This window comes from Condylostylus longicornis, unplaced genomic scaffold (assembly GCF_029603195.1).
Source record: "Condylostylus longicornis isolate FDR11 unplaced genomic scaffold, ASM2960319v2 ptg000031l, whole genome shotgun sequence".
Taxonomy (NCBI): Eukaryota; Metazoa; Arthropoda; class Insecta; order Diptera; family Dolichopodidae; genus Condylostylus; species Condylostylus longicornis.
The window spans coordinates 6,643,352-6,657,161 of record NW_026578000.1 but is presented as its reverse complement, the minus strand read 5'-3'; the positions used below and the strand labels follow the sequence as shown (position 1 = coordinate 6,657,161).

The 13,810-nt window shown below is 27.6% G+C and overlaps 2 protein-coding genes across 2 annotated transcripts; one reads left to right on the top strand and one right to left on the bottom strand.

Moving 5' to 3' along the window:
- Nucleotides 1-3,722: 3,722 nt before the first annotated feature.
- Nucleotides 3,723-4,694, bottom strand: LOC129608531 (integumentary mucin C.1-like). The gene is made up of 2 exons (XM_055520091.1): nucleotides 4,597-4,694; nucleotides 3,723-4,537 (listed from the first exon to the last, which is right to left on the bottom strand). The coding sequence occupies exons 1-2, from the start codon at nucleotides 4,645-4,647 to the stop codon at nucleotides 3,851-3,853; spliced, it is 738 nt and encodes a 245-aa protein (XP_055376066.1). The 5' UTR covers nucleotides 4,648-4,694; the 3' UTR covers nucleotides 3,723-3,850.
- Nucleotides 4,695-6,999: 2,305 nt separating this feature from the next.
- LOC129608528 (integumentary mucin C.1-like) lies at nucleotides 7,000-8,813 on the top strand. Its single transcript, XM_055520087.1, has 2 exons — nucleotides 7,000-7,134; nucleotides 8,176-8,813. The coding sequence occupies exons 1-2, from the start codon at nucleotides 7,084-7,086 to the stop codon at nucleotides 8,740-8,742; spliced, it is 618 nt and encodes a 205-aa protein (XP_055376062.1). The 5' UTR covers nucleotides 7,000-7,083; the 3' UTR covers nucleotides 8,743-8,813.
- The last annotated feature ends 4,997 nt before the right edge of the window (nucleotides 8,814-13,810 follow it).

The window sequence follows — 13,810 nt, the reverse complement described above, 5'->3', positions numbered from 1 at the left end:
TTTCTAGTTATTATACAAAAATCCATAAATAGTAACCTAAACTTAAGTACTTATAAAGGAAATATTTGAGAAAAAAAGTGCATTCAGAACTCATCAAGTTTGTAACACACACTTGTAGATGTATATACATTGTATGAGTAAAAATACTTAATATACAAGAGGAGAATACACAAAGTGTAGAATTGGAGAATATTGATGTAGAATTGAAATGTCCATTTAAAGAACTGTCTATTAAATTATCGAACTAGCTTTATTTTTTTTTTTAATTTTAACTGTCATATACGAGTATAACAGTTTTCTGTTTATTTTATTCTCATTGTTAATTTTATAAAAATAAAGAAAATATCGGCAAAATTTGCAAAATCTAACTTAAATTTTATAATAACATAGGTATATTGACGGTAAGAGTATGAACCTAGGTTTTTCAATCACAGGTTAAGTTTTCTTATTATTTGCAACCAGTTTACGATATTTTCAATATTTTTATGGTATAATGACGTTTTTTTTTAATGTTTTTTAAATGTTAACATTCTGTTTTGTTCTTTTTTTTTTTTAATTTTATGCACTACATTAATTTTACTAAACCTCCTATAGGTATCAGAATAAAATCTACTTTGCGTATATTACAAACAAACGAATGTATCAGCTGTACTCGTTAAATAAGAGTAAAAAAAAAATACGCTTCTTATAATTCCATAAAAGCAATAACAGAAAAAAAAATAATGTATGTACAATTTTTACTGTTATAAAAATTTTATAATAAAAACCAATATGTAATTTTGCCTTTTTTATTTTGTTTCTTCTTTTACTTGCGAGCGATGGTGACGGAAAAGAGCAAAGTACTCGTTTACTGAATTTTTTTTTTATTTTATTTTTATGTTTTTTTTTTATTTTCTTCTCATAGAATTTTAATTGAAATTTTCGTAACAAATAACAGAAAACATTATATACTTTATAATTTTTTCCTCCTACCTCTCTTAGCGCTGTTGCGGTCGGTACACAGTTTGCAAATATTGCAAGAATTAATTTTAAAAATTGCAATCGATTATTTTTATTATCGATTTGATGGCAATTTTTCTTAATTTTTTCAATTATTTCGATTTTTTACAAAATTATCATAAATTAATTTATTTAATTCGAAATTTTTTTTGTTTTGAATTAATTTTGTAAATTTTCTCATTTTTTTTTTGAATTTTTTTCAATATTATTATGAGCTTATATACGCTTAAATAACTAATACGTACTTATTATCCACTTAAATTTAACCCTTTTAAAACAATCGTAACCACTTTTAATCAATTCAACATTAAATGTAACTTTTTCTCCAAAAAAAAACAACAACAAAAAAATAAATTCACGTACTCAACCAATTAGGAATGACGTACAAAAATTTTTTTTTAATTTTACTTTTAATTTTTTGCTTATTATTTTTTCTCTCTCAATTATTATGTATTGCAGGAAATATGTAATTGTCGTAAAATACCGTTGTATTATGACAGGTAATTTTTATAAATATTTATATATATGACAATAAATTAAGTTAAATAAAAAAAAAACACGTGCAATGATCGTTTACATCAAAAATTATTTTCTTATTTTTTTTTTATAAATTTTCGTTATCGGGAACAAGAAATCACCTTTATGACATTTACTTTTCTTTCTCTCGTATAATATACGCAAAAATTTTTAAAAGCACAAAAATTTTTAAAAAAATTTATTCCCTTTTCTATATCTCTCTCTCTCTCTATTTTAATTTAAACAATTTATTTTTTATAACAATTATTTCGAAAAAAAAAATAAAATAATTTATTAATTTTAAAATATGCAATTTTAATAAACACAGTTATACACTCATTTAATTGGTGTATAAATTAATAAAATTAAATAAAAATAAAAAAAAAAAATAATTTATTTTTCATTTTATCAGATCAACGTTACACGATTTACCGTTATACAAGTAAAACAGTACGTGTCGCGATCGCGAACTTTTATTAACTAAATAATCAAAACATTTTAAACTTCTAAAGTAAGTATACTATCGTATCGTAAACTATAATTATGTAAGCATGTACATATGTACATATGCGTTTATAAGCAATATAACACTAAAAGAAACAAAAAATTAACCAACACTAGTATGCAACTGCTAAATAGCCAACACAAAAAAAATAATAAAAATCATAAAAAGAAAATAAAAAAAAAAACTCTGCAATAAATTTATACACCACATTTTTTGATTATAAATTGAATAGTTTGGCAGTTCTGTTATAAAAACAAAATATAAAAACTATTGACCATCATCATTTTTATTATACGTATACAATAAAATGTATGAAAAACTTGAAATAACAAGAATTTGTATAACATTATGTTTGTGTTGCGTTAATTTTTAAGAGAATTATTGTTGACTGCTTTTCTCTTTTATTTATTTTCGCAAGCTCCCAAGCTCAACTCAAAAAATAAAGTGCACAAAAGAGAGATTATTGATTGAATTCGAACTTGATAGAACAAACTTTAATAAATGAAGAGGAACTTAGAACTAAACTTGATTAGGAGGCAGATACAGAGCTGCACTCAACAGATGAATGTAATAGCAATAGAATAGGTAAACAATAAATATTTTTACACTATTCAAGAGCAAACAAAAAAATAACCGGTTGTAAGAGAATCGTAAGCACATAATCTAAAACCATTGCCGCAAGAGAAAAAAATTTGTGGTGAAAAAAAAACAATGTTTACAAAAATTAATTAATGAAAGTTTTGTATTTTACTCATTCTCTCTGATACAAAAAAAAACAATTTTTTGTTTTATTCTTATTATCATTATTAGCACTACTTTGTACACCACACTTTGTAAAATTACATTTTCTATATATTATATTAAAATATAGCATAAATTTAGGAGTAAGTGATATTGTAATATAAAAACATAAAATAATGTAGATAAAAAATAATTAGCAAATTACAAAATATTCGATAGAAAAATATTCGCCTTAAAAAATTGAAATTATTCGATACTCGCCTAAACATATGCAATTTATTTTATTCAATGTATAACGTAATTGAAATTGGGTTGTGGAACTTGATAAAATTTACGTAGCATAAATAACGAAATTTTTTAAATTAAAATTTAAAATTGAATAATTTTTAAAACAAAATAATTAATTAATTTTTTTTAAATATAAAAGTAAAAAATAACAATCACTTACTTGTTGAATTTTTGATAATTAATTTTGGTGATCCACCAGATAAACTCAAATCACTTTGTGAACTTTGTTGACTGTCTTTGCTATATGATCGACCACTAAAAAATAAAAATAAATATTTTTTATTAAAATTTTTTGAATTGTATTTTTAAACAAAATAAGTTAAATATGAAATTTAACAAAAGATGTCACTATAATATTTTAATTTTAATCATAATATCTACTATATTGTGCCTCTTTCAGATCCCACTTTTCAATTTGTTATTATCTCTTTTCAATTTGCAGTTTTCAAGTGCTCAAATAAAGCAACAACTTGTTCAATATTGCTCACAATTAAATTAGGAACAATGATACTGTGTCCCTCTAGCTATAATATTGGATTATAGTTTAAGCACAAGGTGTAGCAACAAGGAACAACTTTGAATCTATGATGAATTCATCAATAGACTTCCTCTATATGTATAAAAAATGACAAATGTTTACAAAATAATTTTTGTTACAATAATACAATGGAAATTTGAGTTCAAGACGTACACATAATTTTAACGTCAACATTATTTACTACTTCTACTGACATTACTACATCTACTAACTTAACATATGCAATATTTTATTAAAAAAAAATTATTCAAAATTTTAAAAATTTATTCATTAAAACAATATTCGTCTAATGGTTCTTCTTCATTGAAACATTCATCTTCATCTGGAGGATAAGATGGAGTAGTCCCTTTAGAAGTTGATATAGTTGTTGATGTAGTAAATTTTGTAGTTGTCGTCATATCAGTTGTTGTTTTTGATGTTGTTTCTATTTCTGGCTCCTCTGTACCTTCGGGTAATATAGTTCCCAAATCTTTTAACATATTTGTTAATTCTGCTATAACATTAGTTAATTTTTTAATTGATTCGATTAATTCCAATAAATATTCGAATGGAAATTGAGTAAAAGGTGTAGTAGTTGCAGTTGTAGTATCTGGGATTGTTGAAGTTGTATAAAATGTAGGTCTACCAGTTGGATAAGTTGTTTTATAAATTTCTGGAGTAGTTAGAGATGTTGTTGTTGGTTGAATAGTTGATGAAGAAATTGTTAATTCGGTTGTCGATAATGTAGTTGATGGAGGTTCACATGTAGTTGTAGTTCTTCTTTTCGTTGTTATTGTTCTTCTTGAAATAGTTGGTTTTCTTGTAGTCGTATTTTCAGTTGTTGTTTTTGTTTTGGTAGCAACTGTTGTTGATGTTATAGGTATTAATCTAGTAGTTTTTATAAGCCCCAAATTATATCTAAAAATATCCCATGCTGGAACTCCCATTTTTTGAGAATTTATAAAAAAAATCTAAAAATATTTGAATTTTTTACATTAAAAGGAATTTTTGTAACTTATTAATTATTTACTTTTACTGAAATTAGTAAAAGGAGAATTTGTAGTGAGATAAAATGCTTCATTCCGTAAGTGATTAATTTGCAACTAAAATACAGTTAAGAGAGTAACAGATGTTTTTTAAAATAAAATTAATTTAATAAAAATTGCAGTTTTTAATTTTTGCATTTTATAGTTTTGTTATTTTTTCTTTTGTATTTTTTTTTAAATTAAAGTTGTATTTAAATCTACAATTTGTAAGGTGGTTCCGTTCTTAGTACAGGATGTTTCACAGAGTTGTTATTAATAGGGACTCAATTATGTTCTTCAGTAGCTTCTGACAAGTTTTAAGCAAATTGTAATATCAGTTTCATATATACACTAGTTTTCTCATCTTTGATGATTGTAGATTGTAGATTCTAAGGGAACCAAGTGGAACATGAGTAACCCCTCAAGCCACCGCAGCCACTTTTGACTTATTGTAGCCCCCCCCACTCCCCCGTCTATAATATCCCCGTCCCAACCGCAAACCCGGAGATATCCCTTAGTGAGTTGGACAACAGTTCCCGAACACTTAGGGACCCATGTCCAAGACAATTGCGGCGCCGAGCAGCCAATGCCGGACAGTCGCAGAGAATGTGCACGGTGGTCTCATCGCCACCCCCACAAAATTTGCACAGGGGGAAGCTCGACTCCCCAGCCTATGCAGGTGGTACTTCACTGGGCAGTGCTCCGTGAAGAAATTCGCAATAGTGCGAACCCGGCTCCTGCTCATCCCCAGAAACTCTGCGAAGAATCCGCTGAAGCACGCCGAAAGAAACACTTTCGCATGACGGCACCCTTTCGTGTCCCGCCAGTGACGGCCGCATTCCGCCGCGAGCAGGCAGGCAAGCCTGGCCCCCACGGCGGAAGAAGGCAGACCGCAGAAAGGCAGCGGCTGCACAAAGTCAGCCACAGATCCCTTCCGCGCCAGCTCATCGGCAACTTCGTTGCCCGCATGGCCACTATGGCCCGGAACCCAAATGAGCGTCACTCCTTTCTCCGATGTTAATTCCATAAGTGCAGCAAGGCAGCTCCAGACCAGCTTGGATGTGACCTGAGTTGAACGAAGCGCCAGCAGTGCAGCCCTGCTGTCTGAGAATACATAGATGGTGCGGTTTCTATACCCCCTTTCCAAATTGATTCTCAGACAGATCTCTATTGCATGTATTTCGGCCTGGAACACTGTGCAATACGGGTCAAGGGTTGCATATACACGCGTGTCCGGGCGGACACCGTATACGACCGAACCCACACCCGACTCCGTTTTGGACCCGTCCGCATACCATACCTGTGGTCGAAGTTGTACCGCGGCAGACAGGCAATATTCGGCAATATTCTTCGGATCGCCCTCAATGAAGTCTCTGTGAGTTCTGTGGGCCAACTTTAGCCCTGCCCCGTCCTCGCCAGAGAGAAGCCGGTAAGTCACTAGAAGAGCTTCCTTCAATATATGGAGGTGCAGTGGCGGCAATCCGATCATCACCTCCAATGCACGGGTGGGAGCCGTCCGCATTGCCCCGGTCACTCCCAGGCAGACCAGCCTCTGTAGCTTTTCCAGCTTGACCCGCACACCCGCCCGCTGAGCCTTGTGGCACCATACAATCGACGCATAGGTGACGATGGGCCTTGCAAGGGCCATATATAGCCACAGTGCTATTCTGGGACTAATTCCCCAGGTCCCCCCGATGAAGCTCCTACTTTTTATTGCATTTAGTCGTAAAATTTAATACTGGTCTTAAGCAATAAGTTACAGTTACTCATATTTATTTTCTTCTCATGTAAAATGATTGAAATATGATGCATTTCGGTTTTTTATAACCATTGTACACTTTTTTTGTGTGTGATTTTTAACTACTATAAATTTTTCTCTGTGTAATTTATATTCAACTAATAAATTGATAAAGGGTTATTGTTGGGTATTGTTTTAACTAATGACACAACAACTTACTATTAAACAATATTATCAGAATTTCTTTATTAACATCACAAAATAGAATTAACACTTGAGAAAATATTTGTTACATACCCTAGAACGCATACTACACATTATGTGTATAATTGCAGAGCAATGTTACAATGAAAATTCAATCAGGGGAGGCTTGGACTTAAAGCAATATTTTATTGTTAATACTTTTTGTATAAGTTATAACAATAAAATATATGCAATAAGCAGAAGTAATGTGTTCAAAACCTAAACAATTTAAGAAGTTCTTCTCTTAAATTTTACCTTCAGCTTTAGAAATTTTATAGGCAGCTTTATTTCATGATGCGCTCCTGCCTTAATTCCACATTACATTAATTAACATTTTATATACACTTACAAAGTTAGATAATTAACATACCAATTTAGATTATAAAAATAAGTAATTCAGAACATTTTGCAAATTAGTTCTCAAATAGCCGTTGCTCAGTGATTAAGGATTAAAAGAGGATATTGAAATTATTAGTTTTTTAATTATTTAAAAAAATTTTTAGTTTCAAAAATGAAATTATATTCAATATTCGCTTGTGTGACTTTAATTCTGCTCGTTTCTGTGAGTAAAAAATTAATAAAATGTGTTTACATTGCGTTTAATACTAAGACTAATACTTAAATGAGAGCCTTCAAATTAGATTTGGAGAACAGTTTAAAATAAAAACTTTGCCCGCAATTACAAGTACGTTTTACTTCCAAGATTAAAAGATTTCACTAATCAATTTTATTAAAAAATTATAGACCCTCTTTTTAATAAGTCTACATATCGTTTCAAATTTATTTAAAAAATAATATTTTAAATTAAATGTAAAATTCTTTTACAATCAAAATTTGTTTTTTAACTTAAATTAATTTTTTTTTACTTTTCGTATAGTTTACAAAAGAAACTGAGCAATATTATTGGTATCCATATTATTACCCAATTACGACAAGATCAACTACTGTCCAACCTATAACTGATCGTAGTCAACCATTAACATCAGTACCATTAAGTCAATTGGAAGCAACATCAAGACCAAGACCACTTCCATTTATTTTTGGTCGTTAAAAAAATCATAAATAAAATTTAATGTATAGCATTTCTTTTCAAAATAATTGTTAAAAATATTAGCGGAAAATAAATTTAAAAAAAAAACCAATGAATGTGCCTAAATTTTGTGATTTTACTCACTAAGCCGGAAAAATTGTTTCAAAAAAATTAAGTGTAAAGTATTAAATTTTAAAATTTTTAAAGGAAAATATTGTCATTATTTATAGAATCTAAACTATGTAAATAAAATAAATACGGCAAGTTTTGAGAGAACACAAATCGAACTATGGTGAATTCGAAATTATTAGAAAGTTAAAGAACCCCATTAGTTGACTTAGTCAGTTTTCAATTGGAACCATATGGATTAATAGGTCATGCAAATAATACCCAGCTCCGATTAATAATATTGCTCAGATTTAAATCAGATTTGAGACTTTGCTGTGAAAATTGTGAGCGTATGAATATCAATTCAAAATTTACATTTTTTTAATAACTAATCCATCAAATTCAAAAATTTTTAACTTTTAATTTTTAATTTATTTATTTTTTTTTTTGTTGTGTTTCTTAAAGTTTATAGAAAATACTGAGCAACAGTTTTTTTGGTATCCATATAATTTTCCGGTAACAACACCATCCAGAATTCAGACACCCAATCGTAATGCACCATTAACATCAATTCCATTGCGACAATTAGAAAGAAGAGGTGGTGTTCGGGCAATAACAACTAGTACAACCACAACGACCACTACTCCTTCAACAACTACAACCCCTACAACAACTACTACTCCTACAACAACGACAACCCCTACAACATCTACTACCACTACAACAACTACTACCCCTACAACGACCACTACTCCTACAACAACTACAACCCCTACAACAACTACTACTCCTACAACAACGACCACCCCTACCACAACGACCACCCCTACAACAACTACTACCCCTACGACAACTACTACTCCTACAACAACCACTACAACAACTACTGACCCTGTAACAACAACTGGACGTGCCGAAACAGCAACTAACCGTAATGCTCCATTAACATCAATTCCATTAAGGGAGTTAGAAGCAAGAGCTAGAGGAAGGCCTGGATCTTTTCCATTTTTCCCGTTTTCTTTCTTTGGTTGAAACAAATTTATATTTAAATAAAAATTAAATTTTCATTTCGAATTTCGATTTTGAAAAACTTTTAAATCGTATATTTATATAAGTATTTCAATCGTTAAAGTTTATTAAAATAGAATTGTTAACCCAAAGCGAGTTTTACTTAAAGTCACTAAACGAATTTTTACTCAAGCTGTTGTCAAGTGTTTTGAAAGCGGACACGCTTTACAATTTTTATTTGTTCAAAACTACTTGCTTGCACACAAATAAAACCTTTACTATGAGAAAAATTGTAATGGATTTAGTGTGAGGTGGGAACAATAAGCGAATTCTGCCATCTTATTATATAATAACCATAATAATTTTGATAAAACAATGGCGAATAAATTTGAATTTCAAGATTCACATCATAAACCCTTCTCCTTTTCAGTACATTTTTAATTAAACAATTGGGAAAAAATGTGCTTATTAGTTTCAGTCCAAACATCTTTTCGTCGTTTAATCTATTAATAATCCTATATTTCTGTAGAGGGAAATTTTTACCTAATTTATTCCTTTATAAAAATTTAGCATTGCCTTTTGCTCATAAGTGGCAAGTGCACAAAATTTTAGCAATCATTCGAAGAAAATCGTAGTTTTCAATTTTTAATTTTTCAATTATTTCTTAGAAAGTACATACATATACGAGTACAAGCTTGCATATAACAATTAATTTTATAAATACAAATAATTAATGGTAAATGTTTTCTTATCACAAAATGTAATTTAATACTTGAATCAAATTCACCATGACCATAATTTCACCAGTTTGTTATGATTACTTTTAATATTTTTTTTGTTATCCCTATAAGTATGCAATATTTATGACATATGAATTAATTATTGAAAGAAGTAAAAATTATTGTTTTTTTTTTCTCTAGCATTTTTATTTGGAAATGTGATACTTTAAAAACCAATAGTTTAATCTCTCTTCCCATTCAATCAAGTTCATAACATAGAGAATACACACAGGCAGAATCATTTTTAAAGCCAGAACAGCACGTGCGTTCCAACAAACTTAAGCTCTATTCAATCTGAATGAAAAAAAAAAAGTTTAAAATTTATCAAGAAAAAAAAATTAATTTTTTAATTTTCATTTCAGGTTTGTCTCTTCATTTTAAAGTGAATATGACATCATTTATACTACACGCACACATTTGATACATACATACATATATTTACGTCGCCAAAAACCCGTAAATTTTTAATAGTCATATACTTACATACGCGTTAGAATTTTAATACGTATATTCAAAAATATCTACATTCATATATATTGCTAATCGTAGAACAACAATGAAATACAAACTGTCACATTTTAATGCGTACTGTACGAAACCCAGATGGTTTATTCAAAATAAAGGAGATTTTAATTTGTTCTTTCATACATGTTAAATACATACACGTACGTATATATAAATTTATGATATTCAACTGAAGATTATAATCTTATTATATACAAGTATTCTGAAAAACAAAGAATTAAAATTAATCAAAGAAATGGGAAATTTTGTTCTATGTTCTTCTATTAGACCTATACATTTGTATGTATGTATATAGAGAATAAATAAAATGGCAAAACAAATTATTAAAATTAATTCTATGAAATTTACGATCCTCTTATTCAAACAAATTTTAAGAAAATATTTTGAAAAGACCTTTTGTTCACTTTTGGTTCATCACTGTGTTGAGCAAAAGAAAGCTAAGCAAAAAAAAATTCAATATTAACTCTCGTATTCTTTAGATTAATTTTTTTTTGTTCCTGCCTTTGAACAGTAACTTATTCGTTTAAAACAATTCATTATGGTGATGGCACGTTTTAATATTCAAAAATCTATTGATAATAAAATGAATACGGCGAACGTAACATCTTTTGAAATTAAATCTGAAAAAGAATATAAAAAACGTGTTTGAATTTTTCACTAAAATCTAGTTATTGGTTGGGAACTCAATTGATTGTTTGTGTTAAAGTAAACATAATTTCGCAAACTTATACATAAATGTAGTTCCATTTTTGACCAATTTTAATTATAATTGGACATAAAATTTAAAAAAGTCAAATTTTGTTGTTTCAGAGTCGGAAAACGCCAATAACACTTTAATTTAACTAAATGAACACAAATGCTTTTCAAGAAACAGCTGCGTTAAAATTACATTAAAACTGTAACGCCATCTGTTAGAAAATAAGCCAATTTCATTACTTCTAATGTAAGAATTCAAAATTAAACAAAAATAAAATATAATCAAATCAATTTTGTATAATTTTGTGATATTTTGATACTCAGAAAATTTCCCCACACAAGAAAAGTACTTCATTAAACACATGTGAGAGTCATTGACAAACAAAATTTTTAAAAAAATATTTAACATCCTCCAGCTGGTATTAACACTTAACACAAAACCTCACTTTTGATACCTGAATTCGTTTAACTAAATTGAACTATAGTCTAATATAATCACTTGAATAAACTCACCATATTGTTCATCTCTTTTCAATTGTTATATACACACCATAAAATTTATTATTCTAAAAACCGTATTGAGGAACATAAGCCACTTAAAAGAATTCTATAATAAATTTTCAAAATAAATTTAACTACAAAAAAAAAAATATTCGAAAAAAAGAAAGTTGTCAAAAAAAATTTCTTTTTGAACAAAAATTTATCAGTTGTCATAACATTTTTATAAAAGTTACGTTGCTTATTTTTTCATTTTTGTTATTCAAGATATTATCGACTTACTTACTGACTTATTTACTTTAAAAATAAAAATTTAAAAATTTTTCAAATGAAATTGCATGATGCATTCCATTCGCCCTCCAAAGTTTCGGTTTCCTTTTTTTTCTACTCTTTTTTTAACAAAAAAAAAAGGATAAAAGAGAAAAAAAACTGAGCAATCAACAGTAAGTATTGCATGCATGCATGAGTTTAGGAATACCGTGGTGAAATTTTTAAAGAATCAAAATCAGGTAAAGGAATAGCAAAAAAAAAACGCTTTTCACTTTTCAAGGTGAAAAAATCAAAAAGTTAAAAAATTTTGTTTTCAATAACAATAAACAAGTTAAAAATTTAAATAAGTTATTGGAAAAAAAACGAAAAGGAAATTTTTCATTAAAATCTATTATTTAGTTTGTTTCTTCATTTCACCACCAGGCAGGTGAATTTTTCTTTTATTGTTTAAATGTCAAAATTAAATCATATTTTTCGGTGTGCATTGCAATTATTTATTAAAGAAATCGCTAAAAAAACTTATTCTACTTTAACAGAATTTTGAAAATAATTCAATTATTTTTGAATTTTGTTTACCTAAAACCTATCAAATATTAAATGAAAAATCTATTACCTAACGTCAAAAGGTTGACATGTAATACAGAAATTTCGCTTAAAAGGGCTGATTTTACAAACAGACAGTCAAAAAACAAAATCAAAATTTTTTCTTGAAATTCCAAAAAATACGAAATATGCTAAAAATGAATTTGGTTTTTTAATAGAAAAACATAATGTCATGGTAAATACTTTCGAGAATTGTTGAATATACTTGATTTTATCATAGAAAGTAACAACTTTGTAAAAATAAAACAGAAAAATTAAAAAAAGAGAGAAAGAGAGAGTTCGAAATAAATAAATGTATACACGTAAACACTTATATTTATATTGCAGCTCTAGCTATATCAAATATAAATAACTAAATTCAAAGAATTATGTTTTTTTTTTTTCTTTAAAAAATTGGTTGCATACATTTAGGGATATGAAAAATATATGTGTATATATTTTTTTGACATGATTACAATATCTTTATTTTTAATAAAGTTAAAAGAGGATTTTAATAAAATTCCATTATTTTATATTTTGTAGATGAAATATATCTGAATATAAGACTTTTGTTGATCTGTGATTTGAGGGAAGATCAAAAAAAATTTTTTTAAAGTGTAAATAATAAGAAATATAGCAGGTGAAAATTTGTGTAAAGTATTGTTCTCAAGAATAAGAATTTTCAGATTTAATTATAAATATTATTTTCTTTTTTTGTTTAATCCTACTTCGCCCCTGGCAGGAGTATAGAGTTGGCGCAGATATCCATAAACTAGTTTCTTGCGTCATTGAATTTTAATAGGTAGGTGACTAGCCTACCGTAAATTTAAAATATTAAAGAATAATCAAAAAATTTTCTTGATTCTTGCTTCCATTTAAGAATTTTTTGTAAAAACTTTTTTTATGTGCACATTATTTGATTTTTAAGTTCTTATTTATTTAAAAATTTGACATTTGATTTGACAATATTGAATAATTGAGTAAAATCATTTAAAATATATTTCATTAGCGGGTAATAGCTGCATTAATTCAAATACATGTATTTTAATATATTGAAAAAAAACCTTATTATTCAATTAAATTTCTCATAATTAATCTCCCTCTATCGTAATATTTTTCAATTATAACAAAAACATTAAAATTAATATGAAATTTTCAATTTTTTAAAATAAACACAATAATTAAAATGCAAATGAACCAATTTTGTTTTTTATAATTTTTTTGTAAAATATTTGAAAAAATAAATTCAATTAAATTGAAAATAAAGTCTAATTTGTTATATAAAATTACCAATGTATTACCACCCATGTATGTAATTTCAATGGGAATAAGATTCTATTTCAAATATGAAATTTTGTAATTTTGTAAAAAAAAAACAAAACAAAGCCAAATTTTATAATAGAAAAATTGATTTTTTGTATTATCCTGTACGAGATATGTGGTATGGTGTGGTATAGTAATGGTGAGCTCATTAAAATGTTGATTATGTGGTTGATTTTCAACACAATTAAAAATTTTTAAATACAGATGGACTGTAAACAAATTGTATTTAAAAATATATTTTAAAAAAATCAACATGCAGTACCCTACATAATAGAATCTAAATATTTAAATTGCGTTTGTAAAGGATATTATTTAAGCGGTTTTAAAATGTGGTTGAAATAAAATCAAATAATTTTAAAATAGACCAAAATTACTTTTATTTCAATAACTATTTTATTTTATTTTAGTTTTTTACAATT

Bases quoted from the DNA above. Each gene is read 5' to 3' on its own strand.
- LOC129608531 (XM_055520091.1), bottom strand. From the start codon at position 4,647: ATGAAGCATTTTATCTCACTACAAATTCTCCTTTTACTAATTTCAGTA. The intron at 4,538-4,596 runs GTAAATAATTAA...AAATATTTTTAG, and splicing joins TTTTACTAATTTCAGTAAAA to ATTTTTTTTATAAATTCTCA.
- LOC129608528 (XM_055520087.1), top strand. From the start codon at position 7,084: ATGAAATTATATTCAATATTCGCTTGTGTGACTTTAATTCTGCTCGTT. The intron at 7,135-8,175 runs GTGAGTAAAAAA...TGTTTCTTAAAG, and splicing joins CTTTAATTCTGCTCGTTTCT to TTTATAGAAAATACTGAGCA.